At 40.0% G+C, this 26,119-nt stretch overlaps 1 protein-coding gene across 2 annotated transcripts in view; it reads left to right on the top strand.

Moving 5' to 3' along the window:
- Positions 1-26,119, top strand: part of GSK3B (glycogen synthase kinase 3 beta) — a 161,468-nt gene that overhangs the window by 99,493 nt on the left and 35,856 nt on the right. For both annotated transcript variants that reach the window (XM_074853348.1, XM_074853358.1), the window contains exons 4-7: positions 2,540-2,650; positions 5,563-5,693; positions 7,243-7,349; positions 16,532-16,629. In XM_074853348.1, coding sequence (XP_074709449.1) covers positions 2,540-2,650; positions 5,563-5,693; positions 7,243-7,349; positions 16,532-16,629 — 447 coding nt within the window. The remainder of the gene's footprint in view (positions 1-2,539; positions 2,651-5,562; positions 5,694-7,242; positions 7,350-16,531; positions 16,630-26,119) is intronic.

The raw sequence follows: 26,119 nt of genomic DNA, 5'->3' as shown, positions 1-26,119 counted from the left end.
TTGTTTGTTCAAGTGCTGTGGATAGCATCAGAGCTTAGCAAGCATTGGTGGGTGAGTGCAAAACCTCCATCTCTACAATTCAGGTGACTTGAGGGGTTTTTTGTGCTTGTGTCATGTCATGCCATTGATTTAGTCCCATTTCCAACAGAACACAAAAATAAAAATGGAGGAGAAGAAAGTGAAGCAAAGGTGGTACGAAGTAGAGTTCTGTAATTCTCGGAACACAGTTGTGAAGTAGCGTAGACAGGGTTTAATTACCATATGTATTACTGTTTTACATGTCTCCTTTTGTACTATGAGAGGATAATGAAATCGCTATAATTCCATTTCTACTCATTTTTTTCTGTGTCTCTAATCGCTTGTGTAAATCATTTTGATACATGGAACATGAATCCTTGAATGACAGTAATCAACCTCAGTATAACAGAGTACTCTCTGCAGTGACTTGTTACCAGTAAGATTTTCCCATCCTCTGAGACACAAGCATTCAACATATTCATCAGGTTGTATCTACACTGAATCAAATAGAATTCATATTCATGAGACTGTTTTCTCTCTTGGTGTACAGGTTGCTTTACCAGGCATATGTTAACTTTGATTTTTCAGGACATTTATTTTCTGTATTTTATAATTAAGACCTTGAAAGCTCTGACCTAGGAAGAGGTGGTGGTGGATTTTTATTGGCTTGAAGTGCGAGTCAGGGAAAGAACAACTTCTCTTGTTGCAGAAGGGAAAGAGCTGTCTGGTATTTCCTCTGCACTGCCGGTAGTTGTCCCTCCTCATCCATTTCAAAAAGTTTGTTCTCCAGCCTGGTCCCTGGATTCCTTCATGTTCTTACCCAGTTCCTGGGATGGCACTGGGAGAGGCACCAGTGTAGGCAGGGTTTTGGAGGCCGCTGCTCCCTGTCTGTGTTGCAGAAGTACTATAAGAGCAGGTACAAGTTAGTGGGCTGTTGGCATTTGCTTAGTGCTGGTACTATTACCACTGTCATTTAAGCAACGATTTTTAAAAAGAGCATCTTTTTGTAGGGAAGAGTGATGTAGGCAGGGCCTTGTAAGGTGACTTGGCCTATTAGGAGATATTGGTAAGAGCTATTAAAATGTCCTGAAAATACAAGCGTTTATTGTCAAAAAATGGTGAACAGAGATCTTGAATTCCGAGTCTTTAACAGCACACAAAACCAGCAGTTCTTTGCATATTTTGTAGTCAAGGCGTGTATTTCTGTGTGCGTTACCACGTACCATTTCTTTACTCATTGGAGACTGCGGCTCTTTGAAGAGAAACAAAAAAAAACAGAGACAGGTAAGGAAAACAGAGCACTGTGAGAGTAACACACCACGCTCAGTGCTTGAAGTGACTTGTTAAGTCACAGGAATATTATTCCATTGCTGTAGCTAAATGAGGTTTGGTTTTGGGTATTAAGGATACATAGCCAGTGGACCTGCTGACAGGGGACTCCAGCTGAAGACCTCGGAGTGTTCCATGTATTGTCTTTCTCTGTAGAAAGATCTAGCTGTTACACAGCAAGCACAGGAGAGGTTACTTCTGGTTAATTCACCTCGCTTTCAAAAATAATTTTTCAAGTTGATACAGTTAATTATACCCACCCCCCACCATTAAATGCATTCACAGACCTGATAGGATTTACACAGAAGACTGCATTAAAATATCAGAAGTCTTTTTTTAAGACCTGTTTTACTGCTGAAAATTCTCAGTTCCACAATTAGGCACTATGTGATTATAGTACTTTGTCATTTAATTCCTCTTTGTTCTTTCTTTCCTTTGGTAATATATTCTGTAACAAAGTACCTTATTATAAAGCTGCTTTTGTTTTTTCTCTTGTTACATTCACACGGACCTCTAACCTGATCCTAGATATTAAAAGCGATACTTGAGTCTTTGTTTTTGGGTTCTTCTGTTTTGCCATGAATAAGTTCATATGTTTAAGTTGGAGATAACTGGAACATTAAAATACATGTAAACAGAATGATTACAAATGCTAACCCTGGCTTACTGTTTATGAATGGTTGTTATGTATTATTAATCTCTTAATAGTTAGGAATTCAGTAAGATCAAAGTAACATTTCTAAAAGATGCAGGGTTTTAAACTTTTGATGTGTAGTTGTTGAGGGGTGAGTTTGGGACTTTTGAATTTGCTCTTTGTGGGTTTTGGCAGGTAAGGGACTAATGAGTTAACAGACTGCTTTAAATAATGATGCAGATGTCACCTTGAAATATCTCCAAATGAAAATATTAACTGGGCAGAACAATTATATCCTTGTCCTCATTTATAAACAGAAAATGCCTTATATTAATGTGACTTTAATCGTAAGTTTGACTTGTGTGCTAATACTTAAATGCAGAGACTAAAGGGAAAGCAGCTTGGTGGCAGTTCACACTCCCACTAAAGACGTGTGCTTAAAATGTCCACAAGCTTTCTCATCCTGTTGACTTCTCTGAATGCCTTAACTGTACTTTATGCTTCAAATCTGTTGCTGATTTTTTTTTTTTTTTTTTCTCCTTTTCTGTTCTCTTTCAGAAAGATGAGGTGTACCTCAACTTGGTGCTGGACTATGTTCCTGAAACAGTATACAGAGTTGCCAGACATTATAGTCGGGCCAAACAGACACTCCCTATGATTTATGTCAAGGTAGGTAACTGATAGATGTGGTTAGATGAACAAGGTTATTATAGGAATAGACTCTGTGGATGCCTCTTTTCTGATATAATTGGTTTTCTGAAATTTTTAGGAGAACATACATCTTGAGGCAAGAGGGAAAAAAAAAACCATGAGAATGATTATTTGTTACGGTAAAGGAAGAATAGAGGCTGGAGGTTTAAAGCAAGCACTCCCTATTTCTCGCTTTACAAAAATCTTGGAACGTGTAGGGGAGACTGAGTGTGGGGGGAGTGTTTTGGTTTTGAAGCAGCTTAGATAGAGAATGTCACCAGCCAGATTAGCAGCTTTGGTTTCCTGAGATGATGGAGACACAATAGTACAAAGGTCAGGAACTGAAAGAGGATGTCAGGAAGAATAATGTTCTCTTATGTTATCTTCCCCTTTTTGTGGCATATGAGTAAGAGTTCACGTGCTTCTGTTGTGGGCATATTTTTGTCCTCGCTTAGAACTCATTGTTTCTTGTCTTGAAAAGCCACATGGGGTAAGATGCTTGTATGCACATTGTAGCCTCAAAACCTCACTTCAGTTGTCTGCATCTTTTGTCACCTTTTACAAAGTGGTTAAAATGAATAAGGTTTCTTTTTTTTTGTCAAACATGAGACCCATCAGGGTCTCGTAGTTCCATTTCATACATTGTGGTGACCACAGTCCACACAGTAGTGAATGGTCACGTTTTCACACGGCATTAACTTGTTAACGGGGCATCCAGGTAACAGTCAATGGAAACTAGCAACAGAAATTCCTGATTTGTATTGATTTCTCCAGACTCCTCTTTGAAAGTGTAATGCTTAAGATGAGGGTGGGCTTAAGAAAAACTTTCATTTAATTGAAAGAAGATGAAAGTTACAAAGGTGAAAGCTACAAATAGTAATTATCCCAATAATGCAATGTTGTGGCATAACTGTATATGCATAAGCTGTAGATGGCATGTCTCTGCAATAGCCAGCACTGGTGCCTGTTTTCAAGAAAGCACAGAATTTTACCATCCAGCAGTAACAATTTCTACTGCAAGGTCACTCTGTTTGGTCTGTTGGAACAGCATGTCTTCAGGTTAGATGTTCCCCAAAGTCTGTTAGCTTAGCTTTTGATAAATTGTTTATATGTCTTTTGTCAGTACTCTTGCCCTAATTGCTCTTCATTATGGGAACTTGGGAAAAATTGTCCTTACTTATACTTTGAGAGAAAATTCTGCTTCAACACTTTCATCTTGCTGGATGCTTGGGACTTTCCGTTCCAGGTAGCCTGCAAGGCTGTTATTTTTCTGGCAAGGCAAGCCTTTCTCATAATCCTGTATTTAAAAAGATCGTGTTACCTTGATGTCATTAAAGCTTTTGCAATTTTCTAGACGTCTTGGCTACACAAAGTCCAGATTTGTAAACTTCTTATTGATACCTAGGCAGGCAGAGAGCTACTCTTCCCAGGGTAACAAAGAGACGGTTAAAGAACTGCAGGGAAGCTTTTCTAGTAATCTTTTTGTTAATTTTTATTTGTAACTTCTAACGTGCTGTAAGAAATTATTGGAAGTTTTGGGTTTGCTGTGTGGAGATGAAAGGCATACTTTCTAAATCCTGCATGTGTTGACTTGAGTCTTCAAGTTAGAGCAATCTTTTGCATTATTTTGCAATACACTTGCACAATACATACTTAACGTGGCTAGGACAGGCAATTCAGAAAACATGTTTGTTTGCTTTTCTTTGTGCAGAGTTGTGGTTTTCAGAAACAGATTTGAAAACTAAAGACCTAGAGCCAAATATCAAGCAGTTCTCCTCCAGAGCTCCTACCTTCCCTGCCAAACAAACAACAAAAAACAAAGGAGAGAGAAAGTGTAAAGACAAAGATAGTGGTGAAAGTGATGCAAACATGACTTGATATCAATATCTAGCAATTGCACCCGGTTTTACAGACTGTTAAAGGTGAACTGTGGACAGCATGCTTAGAAAATGAAAGCGTGGAGGTGCTCCTCCGGTACACTGTCCTGCCTGTAGCTTGATTTTAAATGGAAACTTGTAGGGGACACAAGAAGGATAGCAAATAACCTGGCAGCCTGTTGTCAACCTTGAAACAGGGCTTCCTATGCCTTTATGAGTGTGTATGCTATACAGCCCTGATTGTATCCAGCGCCTAAAGTGTGTAGCTCCGGCAGCTGGACATCCTCCCCATGCCCTGTGGTCTTGCCCTGTGAAGCTCTTGGCTTCGTAACATCTCTCCTTGATGTATTCATCCTTGCTAAGGGGTTAGCCAGCCTTGGAAAGGGGGCAGAGAAAGCTCTCCCTCAGCATACTTGTTTGCTGCGCCTTGCATAAAATTATTCTGAACAGTTGTTTTTATCTGCCTTCTCTTTTTGCCCAGAGATTTGAAATTAAAATGAGTCTGTCCCTTCACCAAGAGAAACTGGGAGATTCACTCAAGTGGCAGGCTGAGACACTACCATAGTCCTGGGCAACGTGTAATATGTTGTTAATAACTTCATCCACTAAAGGGTTTTCTCTGGGGTTTTGGGGGGCATTATTTTTTTTTTTAATAACCTGGAATACTTCATGAAGAGGCTGATTTGTAAAGCAAACAAACACCTTTATTTTGTGTATGTTTTTTATGACTACCATTATTTATAAATGTTGAAAAGCTGGCACAATTATTTTTTTGGAATTGTGCTCATTTTTGAGAGGAAAAAATGAACAAATTTGAACTGCATGTGTGGGTATGTGGCAAAGGGTGGGTGGGGAAGGTATGCAGATACCTTGCCCATCTTCATAGCACTAATATGCATTCAGCAGAGTCTTTGAATTATTTTGTTTTTCTTCTAATAAGAGTTTGTGCTAAATTAATTGTTTACCCTGTTTTGACTGGGAAAGCATGCCTTATGCAGTGTTTCTGTGTTCCAGTTGTACATGTATCAGCTGTTCCGGAGTTTAGCCTATATCCATTCCTTTGGGATCTGCCACCGGGATATAAAACCACAGAACCTCTTGCTGGACCCTGATACAGCTGTTCTAAAACTCTGCGACTTCGGAAGGTAAGCGCATCTGTGGCCTCAAACCTGGTGAAAAGAGCTTCCTTCAAAGTGAACGTGGGTGCAACTTTGCAAAGAAATCCTCTGTGTTCCTCAGCAGGGCTTAGGTTGTAGTTTTGAAAGAGAAATTACTGATACTCAATTTTTGTCTTAAAATGAGTTCATGTGAGAGAGGGGGGGAAAAGAGCTGGGAAAGGATATCAAGAGGGAGGGAATCTGCCTGTTATTTATGCAGATATTAGAAAAATAAAATAAATGCACTGTCACATAGGGAGAATACTGTGCCATGGAAAAATGCGACCAAATATTTGGGTGAGATGTGTTTGGGGAAGAGAAGACAGGCACAGTGGCATAGTAACTTGAAAAGGCTAATGTTACACTTCATTAGTCTACTTGTATGTACACTAATTCACTTAATATTTCAAATACCATTAGAGGCTCAAGAATCAGAAGCAGCAGTTCTAATTGAAGCTCTTAGATAGTGGACATTTGTATCCTTGTTTCCAATAGCACATTTATTTCCAGTATCCATTCAAGTGAATCACCCTTAGAGTCCAGCCCCCATCTTAGAACTGATACAGCAATTTTGGGAGTCCACACTGAGACAGGAGACAGATTTCTCTCTGGGAAAATTCAGTCTTTAGATTGTGCTATAACTTTGCAGACTAAAATAGTTAAGGCATATGTGTGAGAGGTCATGGAAGCTGCTGTTTCTAAATTTGCTTGCCCATAGCGATTGGGAATGTCAGATGATGGTTATTCAAGCAGTGCATGGTCATGCCTGGTGGCTCGGAAATCTCCTCCTCAGCTCTACCTCACCAGTGTTGGAGCAAAATAGGAATCGCACTGAAACTCAAGAGTAGCAATGCATAAAAAGGTGGTAGTTCCTCTGTGTTAACAGTGGGAATTTGTTAATTGTAGTTTCTATATAGAAAACAGAAAACTGAGACTTTTATTTTCTTAAATTTTTCCAAAGGTAGTGGTTGGGGAAATACTGTAGGTTAGATCCTTTGTGGCTGATCTCTTGTGGTATGAATGAACCATTAACACGTGACTACAATGGCAAAGTTTTTTTCGTTTGTCTCCTCATACCTCTTTTGCTTCATACTACGCTCCCTTAAACAGCAAAGAGCCAGAATATTCAGATGGAAATTAAAAAAAAAAAAAATACTCTCAGTTCTGGTGAGTATCCAGAGCTTTTGAACCTTAAAAAGTAACTGTGTTTGACTGAACTGTATTCTGTCATCTTTTTCTTTGTAAACAAACCTTTGTACCTGGTAAAAGACAACTGCCAGCCAAAAATCTGACCCTGTTTATCACCTAGGTTATAGTCAGAATTTCCTTTGGTATGTCCAGTATAAGGTAGCTGCTTGATGGATTGGACTGATCTCATAGTAAATCATTGAGTCTGTGGCTTGCATCAGCTTAGAAGAACACGGTACTTTAGCATTTAGAAATGGGGGGTGGGTGAAGAGTGCCAAAGCTTGATGGTGGGTCTGCACTGCAATATTGTAAAACTATTAGAAAGATTATTGTTTTGTTTCCTTTTCAGTGCAAAACAGCTGGTTCGTGGAGAACCTAATGTCTCATACATCTGCTCTCGGTACTACAGGGCACCAGAGTTGATCTTTGGAGCCACCGATTATACCTCCAGTATAGGTATGTATGTGTATTTGTTGAAATCTATACCAACTGCATGAATGTTTATTCTGTAGTTAAGTGTAAAGGTTTCCAGAGATCTCGGATATAATGACCAGAGGCAGAATTTTATTGTAAATGGTCAGGTACCAATTCTTAACAAAATACACACATTTTGTAGACAGCTGCTGTGATTTCTATGCCTTTTGAGATTTCAGTGTAAATTATGTTAGGAAAGGGGCTTTTTTTAATGTATGGAGAGAGAGCTGATTTCAAGAAAAAAAAAATCAGGTGATTTTGCCATTTAGTTTAAAAGTAGGTGTGAGATCTCAAGTCAGAAAAGCATTTTGATGACTTAAAGTATCTGTAAAGAATGACTGTAGAAATACCAACTACTGCTTCTGATGTGCTGTGATTTACACAAATAATTCTGTAACTTATTTACTTGGCTTTAGTAAAGAGTCTTTAGTGGGAGGGAAAATGGTCTAATGGTTGGCTTTAAGCTCTTGACAGTTCTAATATATTGTGTACAGCAGTCTTTCTGATTCAACTTACTCTGTTAAGTTTTGCTGTCCTTTAGTCATTAATTCTGAACACGAAGAAGACTTCTGTCTAATACCTGGCACGTAGCTGCGTCATGGAAATGTTAGGAAAGCTGGAGGGTTTGGCAGAGGACAGGGAACAGCCGGGTTTTCTTACAGTGGAGTCCTAAAAATGAACAGCAAAACGAAAAATTGTAAAAATGAACAGCAGCGTGTTGGCTGGTGGTGGATAACTTCTTCAGTTTTTTAGTCAAGATATTCTCTGGGCTCCTTCTGAGTGTTAGTGCTAAAGAGATGAAATTTGGCTCTCAGGTTCCCCAGTATTGTGCCTAAGCTTTTACCTTGCTTATGGACTTGAGTCTCTTAAGCAAGGTTTAATGTGTTCAAAAGGATTTGGAGATCATGATCAAGTCTTGGCAGAATATGTTTATAACCAATTAAAGTATGTTTACAGTTAGTATGTTCTAACTGGTGTTAATGGCTGGCTGGCTTGTTCCAGCTCTGCAGTTCTCCGAAAAAAGAAACGTTCCTGAAGACTTACGTGCTCTTGCTAATTTTTTTTTTCCATTAGTATGTATTGTAGCAACACTTGGATATCTCCTCAGGAGTAAAAAAAAAAGAGGCAGGACCATAAGAAGTCTGGGGAAAGTAATGGCACAATAAAGATGAAAGGGCAGATCTTATTTAATGGTTGGCTGCTGCCAAAAGTGGCTGCCCCAGCCCTACTTTTTCTTGCCCCTGCATACGTTAGCTCTCACAGTTTACTGTTTAATATGCCAATTCAGCTTCAACTGACAAGAGACTTTTGGTTAGGTTAACTTTCTGCTACATAAGTGAGTTGAATCGTCGCTACTGTGAGGTCCGATAAGCAGCAGAGCCCAGGTAAAAGCAGAGTGGCGGGAGCTGGTGCGAGGGAGGAGGCTGATCCTGGCTGACATCTTTTTGCCAGCTGAGAGCTAATAGATTTGCTCAGCTGTGTTATCAGAGTGCACTGAGACAACTTGTTTTAGAGGATAACTGCATGAAACAAGTATTTTAGGTGTCACCAGAGGAGATAAGCCTGTGAAATGTCTCTTGCTCCAACTGTATGACTACTCTTTCACTTCTTTACAGACCCTTTTTAAAGTTGCGCTTTCTATTTTTGCTTTCTTCCCTGCTGGTCTCTCAAATAGTTCTAATGAAAATAGCATTCTAAAGCGAGGACTCCATTTTTCCACTTGCCAAACCCATCATGAATTTCAGTCGTATTTTAGACTTTCTCATGCCTGCCCGCCCCCCCCCCCCAAACCCTCTCCCCCTGAGCTCCTTCCCTGAAACTTGCACATAATAGCTTGAAAATGAAGTTCAGCAAATACTTCTTCGTTCCTATACTTTCCTCCCTCCACTTCCTTCTCAACAGTATCTTTGCATTTGGGAGCTGAGAAGGTAATAAAATGCTTTTACAAACATATTTTGCAGTTTCCCAGTGTTCTGCAGTATGTTAGAAATACTGGGGGTTTAGTTTTGTGATGCTGCTGTTTCCAGTGGTGGTAAATGCCAGGATATTTCTTAGTTCTTGCTAAATAGGCAGCAACAGCACTTAAGTGAGAACTCTTCCCTATTTCACATAGGGTTGCTCATCCAAACTCAACCAGCATTATTTGTACACCGACCAAACAAGCACAGATAGGTTTCTTAAGAAAGAGAGAGGAAGGAACATTTAATTATGAGTACTTTATCCATAGCTCAAAGTACAGGGAACTGCGAAATGCTTCAGTATTGTAATACTGCATTGTAAACTTTTTTTTAAAAAAAAAAAAGTGACCATGCTTGTGTTTTCTAGTTCTTGTTTTCTTCTGAATTGTTAGCACAACAGACTTTTCTTCTGTAGAGTCTTTTTCTCTATATAAGAATCCACGTGAGCTTACATGTAAAGTAGGGATCTTCACTCTTCTGTTTAAATATACCATCTTAAAACTACATTAAAAATAAAATCAGTGAAGAATACGAAGCTGGAAAGTGTTCTAAGTAGAACTTTTCTGTACATTATCTGTGAGGCATCCAGCTGTTTTCCTAAGGCTTTTGTTATTTGCTGGCATTACTGCAGGGCTTATGATTGTAACACGCTGCAATATAGTAACTATTGGAAGTATTTCTGAGCAAGATATGCTTTTTTAAGCCTAGGCAGTGACACTGGTGGCCCAAGGCTGACAGTACAGCCAGCCTGCATCATGACTACCTGCATCAGTAGTTAGTCATCTTGTTTAGCACTGTAACTGGGAGTCACATTAGGCTGTGTGGCTTCGTCTAGGTTGTCTTTTAACACATGAATTTGTTCTTGCGACATTACTTGCTCCTCAATGCAGCAGGAACTTAAGTTGGTTCCAGGACGTGTCTTCATCCTGGATGTCACAACAGAACTGTAAACTGGCTTTTAACTTCTAGGACCTTGATTATTTCATCAAAGTGCATGACTTAAATTCTAACCCAAAAAGTCCCTTTAAAAGTAACTCATAGCCAGGGGTAGTGTTTGTTGTACTCGGGTGAAGTACTGCATTAGTGCTGTATTTAAATAGATATGATAGTAAGAGTAGCACCAAAACACATTTGCTGCAGTTAATGCCTCTGTGTGTCATCCAGTGGACCTGGGACTATTGTTAAAATAATGACCTGGGAAATGACCTATTCAAGTTTTTAAATAGTCCCTGTTGCCAAATAGCTATAAATCCAGGCCCATAATAGCTCTGCTTGTTACAACTTTTAAGGTGTTTTTCAGTGGTCGGGCACAAGCATTCATGTATGTCACTTGGGTGCCTTCATAGCTTGTCTAGGCTTTTGTGCACCTTTGACCATGAATTCTGCAAGTGTGTGCACATCCCTAAGGCCTGCTGGAATGGCATGTACTTTTGTTCCTGCAGCTGATTTTCCGGAGTATTTTTTTGCAAACCAAGCCCTTTAGTTATCCCTTGACAGTGTTTTGGCCGAAGCTTCTTCCTTGCAGGTCCGTGTGTGTTACACCATCCCAGAGTGTTGCTGGCCTGCTCCTGGCTGCGTTGGTCATAGGGGTGCTGCTACCCACTGAAAAACCATGGGATGGTGGCCCACATTCCCCTACAACATCCTGGGACAAACATAGGCACTGGAGCAGGGATGGGTGCAGATGTTTCTGTTGCCACATGATCCTCTTGTATAAAAAGAAGCTGTGCAGTTAAGCTTTACCTCCATAATGTACATTTTTTTACTAGGTTAGGTGATGGGCCAGTGGAGGGCTCACGAGAATGTGGTGGTGGTTCTGGATAACAAGGGTCTGCTGGTCTTAGCACATTTTCTCTGTCACTGCGCTGGTGGGAGTTGAGAGCATTCCATAGGGAACATTTATAGCCACTGGCAAGGAAAGATTGATCTGTATGTCTGTATTGCTGGCTTCTCTTGGGGTGTCCAAAAATAAGTATCATGAAGTTATTCATTCACTTGCCTAGCGAGTGCTAAGACGAAGGGAGAGAGTATTTCACCTCAGCAGTCTGGAGCAGAAGCTCCTCTGGAGGCGTGTGTAGTCGGGCTGTCTTAGAGTTTCTTGCAGAAGAACCATCACAAGGTGTGTCCCAAACCTGTTGCCAAATGATGAAAAGTATTTGCCTCTGTGTCTCAGATGGCAACTTCCAATGCTGAAAATAAGCACGTGCATTAATTTACTGAACTATTCTATCACCAGTCATTGTAGTTTCATCTCTTTATTGCAGAAGAATAGATACCTGTGTATAGCTTTTGTTCCAAATACTGGAACAAGCATGGCTTTCCAAGTGGTTTTAGGCTTCAACCTTCTTCTGTCTCCGTAATCTGTGAATTTGTGGTGGCTTGATTTGCAAAACTTGCACCAACATAGCACACGTGCACGTAATCTAGAACTTTGGTCTTGTTCTGACATCCCCAAAATAGTTCAAAAACAAGCAACGATGAAAAGCACTTTGGGGCCTGGCATTTGGCAAACTACAAGCTGCTGATTTTATGACTTCCTAGGGCTGCTTTTCTGACTCTTGGTCTCTTCCCAGTTAGTCATTTCTACAGTTTCCAGAGCAGCAACTTTGAGTCACCTCCAAGATGGAGGAAGTCCATCAAGATCAAGGGATAGTGAGGCAGAGATGAATAGATGGGGGGGGTGGTCATGGTGGTGGAAACCTAGAAGGGTAACTGTGTCCCATAAAGTGTCAGATAAAGGAAAGTTCTTGATTTGTACTAAATGGATGAGAGCAGGCTCAACTTCTTTTTTTCCTCCTCCCTTCATGTCCTCTAAATAACAAGTTTAGAGGAGCTAGAGCGTAATACAATGAACAGCGCTCATGGCATGAAGAAGAGGACGAGCTTCTCAGCTTGCAAAGGCAGCGTTTGAGATCACAAAAATGAAATTGTGGACAGGGTATTCTGTCACAAACAACTGGAAGTGGCCATTGCTCGCTTGTCAAATTAAAGCAAAGGAGTGTATTTTGCGAGTTGTCCTGCCGGATGCCTCTTCTTGAACTAAAGAGAAATTTTCCTTTTCTTACCTTCTCTAACGCTGGAATGGCATTCAAAAGCAAGGGAATTATACAGATGGTATTATTAGACAAGTTAATATCCACCTAACAGCTGTGAAGATCAAAAAAGTAATAGAAACTTAATTTAAGAAAAGTTTTGTAGTATAAAAGGCTATATGAATTTGTGTGCTTAAACTGGTGCAGGTAGTTCATGTGATAATGGTATTTGTCTCAGTGTTCCTCAGTCTACAAAAGTTATGGCATTAGCTGCTATTATAATGCGTGAAAGCTGTCTGAAATAAGATTATTTGAAGGTTGCTTTTGGCTGGCAGTTGCATTTACTTTCCGTGTTGTTTAGACTACGTTTCAGCAAAGGTATGAAGAAAGTAGCCTTGCCTACTTTACTTAAAATTAATAGCTTTCAGTATTTTCTCCTAACATTTCACATTGTCCCAACTAGCTTGGCATGAGGATGATTTGTTGACTTGTTTCTGTTAAGGTTCTCCCTTACTTGTTTATTAACTAGTTTAAAGCATGTGAATGATAGTGATATTTCACCTTAATTAAATTGTACATTTTAAAAAGAAATAGTTCAGAAAATGCTTCTCCTCCCATGGGAGTGGGTAGTTACACCGCAAGCTTACTCTGAAAGATTATTGTCCTGTAATAGTTAGCTGTGACTGCTAAAAGGGTCTGGGAAGCAGCAATCAAAAACTAGTATTAACTACCCTGTGGTTTCTCAAGTAACATGTCTTTAAATACAGCATTTAGTACATCGTTTACTTCAGGCTTGAGAAATGTTACATCCAAATTCGGAAGATAAATTTTAAAATGCCAGATTCAAAGGGGGAAGAAATAAGGCCAATGGTCCCAGAGCCAAATTTTAGTCCTGTTAAGGTTGATGGCATAAATTTCATCAAGTTTCAGCAGAGCTGAAATTTCCCAGTTTCTGCCATATTGTACATTGCTCACCAGACTTGTATAAACACCTATGTAAATGGTGTTTTGTTGCTGTCCCCGCTTGGAGCTGGTGAAATTAGCCTCTGCTCTCTGGCTTTCATCAAGGATGCTTCAAGGGTTTGTTCACTTCCTTGCCCAGGGAATATTGCCCAAGTCCTAATTTGAAAGTCAGTGAAATTACACTCCTGGGAAAAAAGTTGGTGATTTTGGAATGCCTATAGCTTATTTCTGTGTGTGTTTAAAGTGTTAGCAAGAAAAATCAAGGAAAATTAAATAGACTTTTAACAAGGCATTAAATCACCCGATTTGGAAGATTTTACTGTTTCTGATGGATTCGTTTTATGTTTGATGGATTAAACCCATCATGAATACAGCTGGTATTCCTCAGACTTCCCCAGCTCTTTCCTCATGACCTACATCCTTTCTTTTTCTCCTCTCTCCCCCTGCAATGCCCTCAGCTTTCTCATATACCCTCTGCTGCTTCTGCTCAGCCTTCTTGCTTGTGGAAGGACATGCACATCCTGAACTTGTTTGCAGCTGCAGTTTGGCAGGGTGGGGGCAAGCCCAGCATGTCCCACAGGGCCTGAGCCCTCCTCTCCTCAGCAGTCATGCTTTCCCCACTGTTTTTACAAAACTTCTGTAATGGATTCGAGACTTGTGCCTTTCAGCCTTGTCTGAAATTGGCTGGTGGAGCGCGAAGGCATTTAGGAAGACTGGGAAGGGATAAAACTGCACAAAGCCAACTTCATGGAGCAGCCAGACCAGAAGATTATTTAAAACAGTTTTAAAAAGTTACAGTCTAATTTGAAAAAAATCATGCTAGTGTAGTTTCAGAATTTTAAAAGGAAGTGAGTTGTAAATGCTGTCTTACTGTCATGCCAGCTTTGGGTTTTGTATATTCTGTCAAATACTTTTCCTTCCCATATATCGTTTCTTTTTTAGTGCAAAATAAGGATTGAAGTTGTAAATAATAATTATAGTTTTGGGGTACCACTTGTTCTGTATACTCAGTGTAAAGGACTCAGCTTTTTCAAAACCTTTTAAGGTGTCTTTAAATAGACTTCTAAGTTACAGTACCCTGCTTAATAGATTTAATCTGTTTCATCAATACTTCTGAAGAAATCTATGCTCTCTGTTGTACTGTTGTGTAATTTCCTATAAACCTAGATTGCATGGGATGACATAAAAGTGTTTCTTTGCATCATCTTTTTGTGGTATGCGTTGGTCCAACAGCAGGAGCCGTCAGAGAGAGATGTTTAGCAGTCAGATGCAATTCAATGTCCTTTACATGATGCCTCCTTCATTTGTTGTCCAAAAGAGATCTTAGCACCTTGGTGGCCATATCAACTTTTATTAAATATGACTAAAAAAATCAAAAAGTGTAATCTGGTATGTTTGTTGAAATTCAAGCCTCAAACTTCCGTTTATTTCTGGTTGCTGTTTGTATTGTAAGTAGTTACTTTTTATGATAAACCCTGATGACGATGTTTGTACTAAGGCATTATGTAAAAATGCATCCATTTGACTTAGAGGTGAATGATTTTTGAAAGCTACAGTAAATGAGCAGTGTTTTTTGTCTACCATATGTTCCAATTGAACTATATCTTTCTTGAGAAGAAGTAGTATTTTTGCATAGCCCCTCTCTCTTTCATTTAGAAATGGGGAAAGGAAAAGTCTGTTCTAACTCGCAGATTATTTTGTTATCAGTCTTGAATTCCTGAAAGTTTTTTTAATTATTTTTTGCATCAGTCTCTAGTGGTTGTGACAAAGTGATAATAGACTGTTTAGAGAACTGTCAGAGATGTTTTTCTCAGACCTTTAGCTGTAACTGACAGTGCTTCCTAATAGCATAGTTCAAATACACTGGGGGAAGGATCTCTGCCATAGCATGGGTTATCTGAGGTTGGAACAGGCCTGGGGAGGTAAATTCTCTGGGTTTTGAGTTGTGGTCATGCTACTGTGGAGGGCGGGGGGGGCTGTTGGGGGCAGGGGGAGGGGAAGGTTAGCTTGTAGAAGTACGTGAGAGTTCAAAGAAAGATGGGTGGAGGGGGATTGGTTTTGTTCTTTTCCCTTTTGGGACATTACAGTATTGTAGGCTTTATAAACCTTCCGTTATTGCTTATTCAAAGTTAGATTTTAGTATAAGGTTTCAGATGTACGTTGAACAAATGATGACTTTCTAGAAAACCTTATAGTCAATGTAGTTTTTTTGAAGAAGCAGTTATCTCTGCATCTAGGTGCAATACTTCTACAGTGAGCAGCTTAAACTTCAGTATTTGGTATGCAGTTACGGCAGATTCCCACAAACATCTGCTATTCAGTGTTTACTGCACTTGCTTCATTAGATTTTTCATTTGAATTAACTATGTTTCATAAAGAAAATGCTATGTTCTGTAGTACGCTTAGATACATTCTTAGGTTGCTGTTGTAGTATTGTCTTATATGTAAGAGATACATCTGTAATAGGTGATGAAAATTTTCTTCATGTGGAGGAGTAGCTGCTAGTGGCTACTTGTGGCATTTGGTATATGTATGAAAAATAGTTGATGACTGTTTCTATGGATGATAGATCTGACCTGATCTATGACTTGCAGTTCTGTTGTCCAGCCACGTTTGCAAATGGAATTGGGATTAAGATTAGGTCTTGATGTGACTGAGTTAAGAGAAGCTGTCTCCCAGATCCCTTAATCATCATGTACTGCAGGACACAAGTAATACTTACAGTACTGGTTTATCTGCTAGTGTATATGTGCTTTCAATATATGGATAAAAAATTGAGTCTATCCAACATTCAGACACAGTAAAAACATCGGGCGTTGTGGTGGATGATACCTATGCATAGTTCACGATTGATGTGATTTAAAAACCACACATGGTTTGGGGAAATCCTTAATTTTCAGATGGCAGATGTTCTCAGGTCTCTTCCCTACACGTGTAGGTTTTAATGTCAGTATATTAGGGCATTTAACGTTATTTTCCAGTTCCTATTGTCTCATGGTTTGACTTCTAAGACTGTCCACCATTGCTTTATGCCAGGTATCTGTGTTTTCTAGATTAATGTTTAGGAGAGGAATGTGGGTTTTTTTATTTTTAGCTGTGATACATACACTCTCAAACATGACAAAGAATAAAGTAGCTGAAAATTGCTGGGTTTTATATAAATGGTCTAATACGTACCTTTTACTGACACCTTTTACTTTCCCCTTTTTAGATGTGTGGTCAGCAGGCTGTGTATTGGCTGAACTGTTACTAGGACAACCAATCTTTCCAGGTGACAGTGGTGTGGATCAGTTGGTGGAAATAATCAAGGTATGGAATTTTAAGTGTTGTTTCGACTGCTTTATTCCTTGGGAATCAGTGTGAAAACATGAATTGTTAGAAACTCGTCAACGTACATGTTCTGTCACCATTGTACAGGATGTTGCATGTAAATGGTGTTTGAAAACACTTCTCATGCTTTTTGGAGAACTTGATGATCTTTTATTTGCCCCTCTTGCAGTCGTGCATAATGAAATACCTACTATCTTTCAATTATATAGGGTTTTTTCCCTCTTAAAGAATTGCAGTTTCAGTGTGCTTGGAAATAGTGCTTACATACTGAGCCAATATTTATTAATGTGTGATTTTCATTCTTTAAGAATCTGGCTCTTTTTCCTTTGTTGCATGCAATTAGTACTTGGCTTTGAAAACAGTGCTATTAAATTTCCTTGTGCCAGATTCTTCACATATGTAGCCTCCTTCTCTTCTTCCCTTCCTTCCAGCTCTTTGAGGTGAAAGGTGAGAAAGGGCACTCCTTTTTGCAGATGGAGAATCAGGAAATGTAGGGCAAAGGTACCTTCCACCTGAAGAGTCTTGTTTTTCAAGTGAAAAAGACCTAACGTTGCAGAATACGTAACATTTTTATATCACTTATGTCCAAACACATCTTGATTGATTTCATTTGGTAAGCTGTGAATATTCTGTGATTCTCAAATTAGAGGCATGGAAGAATAATTCATAGCTTAAAGGATTGGTGTCTGACTTCCCAGCACCCTAGTCTCCCCCGCCTCCTCCAACTTCTGCAATGAAGGAAACAAGATTTCTGGAGAGAGCAGTATATTCCTCCTCTGAATCTGTACTATGCACTTAATAAGATGGGAGTATTACAGAGGCTAAGGTGTGTGCACACACCGTTTGGCTTTATTGATTTCATCACTGCAAGGGGACTGCATTGAGAGAATCTCCTCCTTGGTTTTGCCACTTAACTGCTACCTTGAAGCATGTATATTTTTTGTGGCGTGCATGTGAAAACCCCCTCAAAACCAAACTCTGTGGGGGTGGAAGAGTAGAACTTCCTACTTGCATCTGTGCTCTTCACTGGAAGAGCTGGTGGTGTCTTTGTCCCCGTCCTAACGCAGTGTATGGCACCAGCCAACGCCAAGTGGTTATCCTCATGCGTGGAGGACATGGGCTGGTGAGGCTCAGTGTTTTCGTGGCCTTCTCTGCGGTCTCAATGGACCTTTGTAGGCTCTCGCCAACGAATCCTCCAGCCTTTGACCAGGTAAACCTAGCTGCTATTACAGTGGGTTTCTGTCTGTCCTGCTGGAAATCCTCCAGTCAGCAACATTCCTCTGGAGGCTTCATGTCTTGCACCTACTTCTCCTATGACTTTCTTGTATTGCCTTTCTGCCCAGTGTATTTCAAGCTCAGCATATCCAAGTTGGGTCACTTTACATAGGAAACACTAGTGGAAAATTAGAGTTACTGTCAGAAATAGGTCTGATGATGGCACAAGTGACAACTCTTTCCTTTTGAGAAGTGTCTTGGAGCGGTGCGCTGCTTTCTGCTGCACTGCTTTTGTGAGATGTGAAGCGGTCCCTGTGAACACTTCAGATGGCCAGAGTTCCTGAGGAGTTTGTGCAATAACCTGTGGCATTTGCCTTCAGACGCCTTCAAAAAGTCCTGTTTGTTTCTTGATCGGTGTCTACAATCCTGAGAAACTGTATCGAACGAGTTTTTCGTAAATACAGCTGTTTGTCACAATGACAGTCCTGTAAGTCCTTCTGTGGCTCAATTAGAAATCTGAGAGTAGAGAGGCCTTATCAGCAAAACCATAGTGCTCTGCCTTACCATTGCTTTGATTTTCACAATGTGGAAATAAAATAATCAGGAAATAGATGTCCTCTCATTATTGACATGCTTGCCAAGCAGAGATTGTGGTCTGGTTCAAAGTTTGCTAGAAGCTGTTATCAGTTAGACATGCTGGAAGAAACTGTGAACTAATAATTTTATAGCACGTATGTGCTCCGATTGTGATGATTCTGCTTTGTTTGTGCTTAAGTTGTATTGAAGCAGAGGATTAATTTAATAAAATTGCTGATAGCCTATGTACCATCTGTGGCTTCTTTAAATGACGCTGCCATGAGTGGTACAGTAACTTTTACTGACCAGTTCATAGCTGAATACATAGTACTAGCAAACTAATGTTACTTCTCATGACAGCCAAAGGAGCATCCAGTATAAAGGCTTGAACTTCAGTAAATTATAGCTTGAGAGAATTATTTTCACCTCTGCAGAAACAAATTTAAGTCATTTCTTTAAACGTGGCAAGGGGGAATACTGAATGATCAACAACACCTGTGTTGTGTTGGGGTTTTCCCATTTTCTGTTAGATATGTAGCCCCTATGCATAGAAATTAAGTGAAACAAATATAGGGATAATTCCAGTTTATAGTAAGCTTGGTCTCTTTCATTAAAAAGTTACAGTACTGAGACAGTATGTTTTAGGAAAGTCTGAGAGAACAAATGCTGTAAATCTTGCAGTAGTAGTCACAAAAAAGGATGTTCATTGAATCGTTAAGGGAGTATGATGGAAAATGTGAGCCCGAATGGGTGGGTGCCATGAATATTTTTCTGCCTGTATATTTGTTACTGAGGCAGCATATATTCTCAAGGCAACACTGGAAGAGAGAATGAGTGCAAACTGCAGAAGTGAACTAGTTTTTGATGCCCTTGTCTACCAAATCTCGTGTTGTGAAGTTTTGTATAAACTATTAAGAAAAGCCTTGACAAAAGGCTCAGGTTGAGAATACAGAGAGAGTTATAATTGAGAACATTGCATTCAGAATCAACAGCCGTGAGAAATTGTCTAGGAAAGTGCATGAACTGGGCAATAAGGTGCTTCCCTTGTAATGCCATGCTCCCTGACAAGTATTTCTCATAGTGGGAGTAGAGGATGAACAGCATGTTTACCTCAAATTTCAAGTAATTTTTCCTCACCTTTTGAGAATGAGGAAAAAGTGGGAAGTGAGGTCCTCAATTTTCCATTCTGCCTGCTGTTGGCAGGGATCTGTCCCATCTACTACATATCCCTTAAAAGTGACCAACAATCAAATTGATTAGATTTGATTTTCAATTCTGCAAAGAAGTCATGAAACATTCGGCTCTTCTCCATTCCCAGCATGATGCTTAAATCCGAATGAAATTTGAAAGTTTAGCATAAAAACTGCTACCTGTATTTATTTACTGAGCGAGCTTGGCTTCTGCAGCCTCAATACAGTTGAAGACATACACAGTTCTGCAGCAAACAAATTACCAGAAATATTAAGTCTTGGACACAACATGTAAAACATTAGATTGTACAAGATTTCATTTAGAATAGGATTCATTTAAAAAAATACTTTTGCAGATGGTGTCCACCTCTTCCATTTGTTGCCATATAATACTACTGTTTAAAGCTTTCGTTGTAACACAGACTTATTTTAACGCTAGCTCCAATGAGAAGCAGAGCTGTGGGATCTGCTGGTTGCAGAACAGCAGTGAACTTTCTAGAAGGCTGAGGGTTGGGACCTGTGAGCTGCTGTTTGATTATCTTGGAGTCATGCTTTTCAGATAGCTTCTTTGGAACTGTATGTCTGAAACTTAGGGACAGAGAAAATGGAGTATTTTAAACTCCAAAAAAGGGCCATAGTAAAAGAAATTTATCCACACATTTGGAAATGCATATGACTTTCATCCTTTACATTTACTTGATTCCACTGCAAGAGAGGACAGTTTAGAAACTTTTCTGCTGGTTCACATCAATTCAGGATGACCAAGTCACAGTCACTCTTGTAGCGTTTTTTGAGCCAAAATAAATTTTTCAGTTGTGTCTTCAGTTGCTTACTCAGCTTTGATTATTCAGAGTTCCTTTTACAATACAGCAATTGGATGCTACATCTGGGTATGAAGATTTTGCATTAGGCTGGAGAATGACTTAAAAATGCTATCACATTAAACTAGTCCTCCCTTCTCGTGCAGTTCTTAATGACATCCCCTCAGTAGCTGTGTTCATGAAGATAGAACGTTGGTGATATGTCATTGGGCATGGTTTGTCCTTCCTACACACTGTATGCCCAACACCCTCCGTCCCTTGCTGCATCCGAAGCATTTTTGGCTGTTGTCAGATTTTGAGTCACTTTCAGCAGCCTTCACACAGTTTCATTTCAAGCAGTCTTGCAAGATCTTCTCCATCCAGTTGCACCTCGAGTTTCTCCAGGCCTGTGGCAAACTGCCTCAAAAAACTGTGCTCCTCTAGAACCACAGCATCACGTTTGTGAGAATTAAAACATGGTCCCCTTCTTTTTAGGTTCTTTTTCGCTTGTGCCTATTTCTTTAAAGACAGTCTTTCCAGATGTTCTCAAGCTGGCAGGGAAAGAGATCTTTGACCACTTACCCCTGACAGAATGATATTTGATATGGGGAAATACTGTCTTGGAGCTCCAGCTGAAGAAATAATTTAACCCAAGTACATTCTTCTTGAATACTTACACTATTACAGGAGAGAAATCATGTGCTGTGCTTTTTCCAAAGTTTGATGGTGACTCTTCCTCCTTATTTTTAGCTCTTGCTAGCTATTCCAAATGTTAGGTTATCGCATCGCTGGGAATATCTCAAGTTGGTAACCTGATACGTTCATTAAAATTCATGCCCCTACTGGCTTTCGAGTGACATCTCCTTCAGAAATGTGCTTAATTTCTGAAGCAGGAACAGTGGCAGTGTGGGTTTCATCAGTGGTTGCGTAAAGGAATTACGTATGAGTAAACGCTACACCTCGGAGCAGTCATATAGTCCTGTCCCTAATGGCAGGGTGAAAACTCCTCTGACTTTCAGCAGCCCAGGAGGGTTGCAGTTGCCATTTCTCTATTTAAAATGCACTGTGCAAGTGGGAGACCGCTGAGTACAGCTCAAAAGAAGGAGCTCTTAGACCACAAGAGCGATTTTTTTTTTTTTTTTTTGAGATGCGGTCAGGGCAGACTCCATTAACTCCCTGACCTTGTGCACACAGCTTGCAGTGCAGCAGCGGTGTCTGCAGGACTGCCGTGCCCCCTGTGAAAGTTTGGGAGGTTGGGGACGTTCCTGCTTCCCCAGCTCTACAGCACCCCAAAACCATCAAGGGAAAACTGTCTGGGTATCCCTCCCCAAACTAAAACATCTTCAACCACAGTTCCTGCAGACGGTGGTTACTCTTTATTCCCCTTGCAAAAAGGTAATCTTGGAAGTGTAATGATTTTGTTTCTAAGATAATTATATCTTCTGAAAGGTTCTGTTTAGTACCTTCCCTCTATTTCCTCAAAGTTAGAAAAAAATAATCATCTCTGTCAGAAGAATGAAGCAGCAATAATTATCTGAGCAGCCCTGGGACACGGGGAGGACAGCATCTGCCAATCTGCCTTGTGTTGTCTTTACCAGAAATACTTTTTCCATATGCTGCGATCTAGAGTATGAGATGCATCAACTAACTTGTGAAAACTGCAGGAAAGGGTGTGGGGTTTTTTTTCTGTTTTGGGTGTTTTGATTCCTACTGGACCGTGTGATTATTTCTTGCACCAAAACTGGCATTTTATGGTAATTTAGGAGAAATAATAAAATTGTCTTCCTGTAGTTTTCTGGGTTAGAGGGAGCAAGGGGGGAAAAAAAATGTATTAAAAGACAAGCTCAATAGTATCAGGAATCCTATCCATGTGTAACTTTTTGGTCTCTGACAGTTTTACTGAGCTGAATGCTAAGTATAGACTGCAATTATAATATATGTCTCATGCTCAAATGTCAAGATACTATTTTGGGCTCAGTTTTTGAAATAAAATAAATTCAGTTGCAGTAGTTAATGGGGAGAGAGGAGCCGTCCCTTCCGGGAAAATAAGCGGTAGGAGAACGTGTTGTATTTTATTGGATGTGGTCTTGTGCTGAGGACCTGCCTGCATCTGACACGGGCTTTCACATGGGTCCTCTCTCCTCGCCCCTAAGGGAAGTCTCCCGGCACTTTTTTTCCCTGATGTGGGCCCCCCCCCCACCCCCCCCGCCCCAATCATAACTTGGCTGTTCCTGTGCCTCACGTAATTCGTCACTTCCAGTGCTTGCAGGCAAACAGTACAAAAAAAAAAAAGTTGATGAACAATTGTATTCATGTCAGTGGTGACAATGGGTTTCTTCCTATTCCTGACGTATAGCTGCTCTCGTGTTTGTGAATAGAAGAAATCTCTATATTTAGTTGGCTTTTGTTTGACAAGAGAGTGTTTTTGAAAGAAAGTGTGTATAAAATGAGTAAGTTACTTTATTTTCTACAGACCTCTTGAAATATTATTTCAAAGCTGACCTGTGTTTACTGCTTGAGATGCCTGCACCGTGAATTTTTTAAATAACTATCTGGCACACCTCTCAACTTTCTGAAGAGGTGCAGACATGTTTGCAGAAGTATTAATTATGCCATCTGGTAAGCCATACACACCAGACTTTCTGGACCATATTTCCTTGTACACTTGCGTGCGTTTTCCCAGGGAGGATCACTATACTGCTGTAACCATGGCTTTCTAGAGGTTTCTGATTTAAATAACCACCTTCTCCCCTCTCTAGTTCAGTCATTACCAGTCGGAGCTTCTGAACCCACGGTGTCCCTATGCTTTTACCTGATTTTTATATTTTGGCGAAGGTTTAGCAATAACAGTAGTTGTCGGAAAGGGCCTTTATTTCACTGGGTTTGTTGAGACCCTTGCAGTTTCCTCTTCCTCTGGTGTTGCGGGTTTGGTCATAAAGAAGTCAGTGCAGTTTTGCATGGTGAAGCCAGGTGTGAGCGGCAGCTGTCTTCTGTACTGGGGTGTAACTAAGGTGTCTTTTGGAGCTGAATATCATCCATCTTATTGTCCTATGAAAACTTGATTGCAAAAACATAAAAAGATCTTTGTGCTATTTGTAATTAAATTCAGGGTTTATTTCAGGTTCATAAATCTCCCCTTCTTGTTTGGTAAGGTTCACATTATTCGGAGCCTGTAGCTCTTCTTTTAATTGTTTGAGATACATACCATTGCCCTGCCTTCATGAACCCTGTTGCTCAAATAAAAATTATTTGGGGAACTTCATCTATTACAGATAAATGTCAAGGAAAAACTTTCCAGAAAATACTTGTGAAACCTGTTGTGATCAATTTTTGTCCTAAGAGAATAAGAGCAGTGTCTGTCTTCTCATTCTTTAGTTAATCTTAGTAGATAACGTTTCTTTATTTTTATTTTAGTAGTGATGATGACAGTCGAGAATGAAGAGCAAGACTAGTTGACCTGTTGTCTTCACTTTCAAGAAGATCCCTTGTAGTCACACGTAGACCCCTTTCATTCAAAAGTTTAGTCTTTATTCTAGACACAGCTGATTCCATCAAACAATTACATTTTTATTATTCTAGTACTTACTCTGATTTGGTTCTCTCTTTTTTTTTTTTTTTTTTGTTTAAAAAACCACCAACTTTTTCTTTGACAATCTCGCTTTTTATAAGAGTGTTCCCAAGCAGTAGAATAGTATGTGCTACTGTGCGTGGACCTGAATAATTTAGTATTGGACCTTGTATTTCTTAAAAACTCTCTGACCTTTGCAAGATCAGGGGAGGTCTTATGAGTGTACAGAAATATCTGAAGGGAAGGTGCAGAGAAGAGGGAGCCAGACTCTTCTCTTTGGCATCCCATGACAGAACAAGAGGCAATGGGCACAAACTAAAACATGTGAAATTCAATCTGAAGACAAGTAAATGGCTTTTACTGCGACGGTGGTCAAACACTGGAACGTGTTGCCCAGAGAGGTTGTGGAGTCTCCGTCCGTGGAGATGCGGGGAAGCTATCTGGACATGGTCTTGGGCAACTGGCTCTTGCTGGCACTGCTTGTACAGGGGGGTTGGACCAGATGACCTCTAGAGGTCCCTCCCAACCTCAACCATTCTGTGAAACCTCTCCCCAAGGAACATCTGCTCCATAGTACTTTCGGTTGGTACAGCAAGAGCAGCTGTTTCATGGAGTAATTCTGCCAAACATGTGCAAAGTAATTTATGCTTCTCCTTTGCATTTCAAATGGAAAGAGCAGTCACATACATGACTTTTTTAAAAGAAGAGGTTTGCCCAATTTTTGCAATAGCTTAAATGATTGCTGTTACTCACCAAGGTTACTTGAGTGTATTCCTAATGTACTGAAAACTCAGTGTGAATCAGTAAGGTACAATTTCAAAATCACGTAACAAACTGCATTGGGGGGTGGGGAGAAGTCCACTACAGGACCTCTTCCAGATACGTCAGGTACCAGTACAATTTTACAGTTTATCACTTTATTCATTCCACACTCTTCTTCTGGATTGTGATTTGAATTTGACACAGTCTTTAAAACTTCCATTTTTCTTCCTATCTACTTTCCTTTCCTCTTAGTTTTTTGTTGGGGTTTGGTTTGGGTTGGGTTTTTGCTTTGATCTGGCTTCACTACAAATTGAAAGCACAATCTGACTTTACAGTCTAGAGAGAACAAAGTAAATACACTGAGTGGCTAATATAAGTCACTTTTCCTTTTGTACAGTTATTTTGTGTGTCAAAGGCTGCTATGTAACTGAAAGGTCAGGCAATCCTTTCTTTCAGCTAGCATGATCCCTCTTCAGTACCTTCTTTTCCAAGCATTCATGAGACCTTAAGCGCTGTTGCTTAGATGCCTGTGCTTGAGCTTAGGAGTTGCTCCCCCCCATCATCTGGAGTTACAGCTGTGTTTTTAGTGAAATGTATGAATAGACATTGTCCGTGGGCCCTTCTGTGAAATTGTCCTTGCCTACCTAATCTGAATTCTCTCTGATGCTATAGGCAGACTTTAAATAAAGATACTTGCACTGTGTAGGCTCCTGTTCGGAGCAGCCTTGGCAACTGAGCCAGTTTGCTGAATTTTGGCTATATATATTAAAAAAAAAAAAATATCTACTCTTTGCCTCTTCTTAGTAAGGCTATTAAAGGAATTTTTGAGGAGGAGGAGGGTAAAGAAGGTAAACATGCTTTTAAAAAAGACCTGTCTATACTAGGGAGGCCTGAAAACTTAGCCTTTAGAAATGGTGGGAGAGCAATACATGTTATGCATAATTTTTCAGGAAGTTAAATTAACTAATCAACAAAACTTCCAAGGTTTTGAAAATGGCTTTTATCCTGAATTGGGATGAAAATAATATTTGCAGGTGTGAAATCCCCTCATCTTTTAGAACTGGAAAGCTTTGAGAGCAGCACCGTCCTGGTGGGACTGGCAGCTGGGTGGCCGGTGCTCTGGGGGAAACCAGACAGAAAACCTGCAGGGAAAGGTCACGTTTTCCTGTAAACTCTTTTTTCCTTTGAATGTTGAGCAAAATGTACAAAATCCTGCAAACACCCTTTTTTTCTACCACCTGAGCAAAACCAGCGTTTTCAGAGACGCACATAAAAATCTTCTCTCAGCTCTGAAGATAACCCTTGGCTTTTAGAGTAGGTGGGATTTAAATCCTGGTTAGCGATGGGAAGGTAGGAGT

The sequence above is a fragment of the Strix uralensis genome, chromosome 2, assembly GCF_047716275.1.
Source record: "Strix uralensis isolate ZFMK-TIS-50842 chromosome 2, bStrUra1, whole genome shotgun sequence".
Classification (NCBI taxonomy): Eukaryota; Metazoa; Chordata; class Aves; order Strigiformes; family Strigidae; genus Strix; species Strix uralensis.
This window is presented reverse-complemented; position numbering and strand designations above follow the sequence as displayed.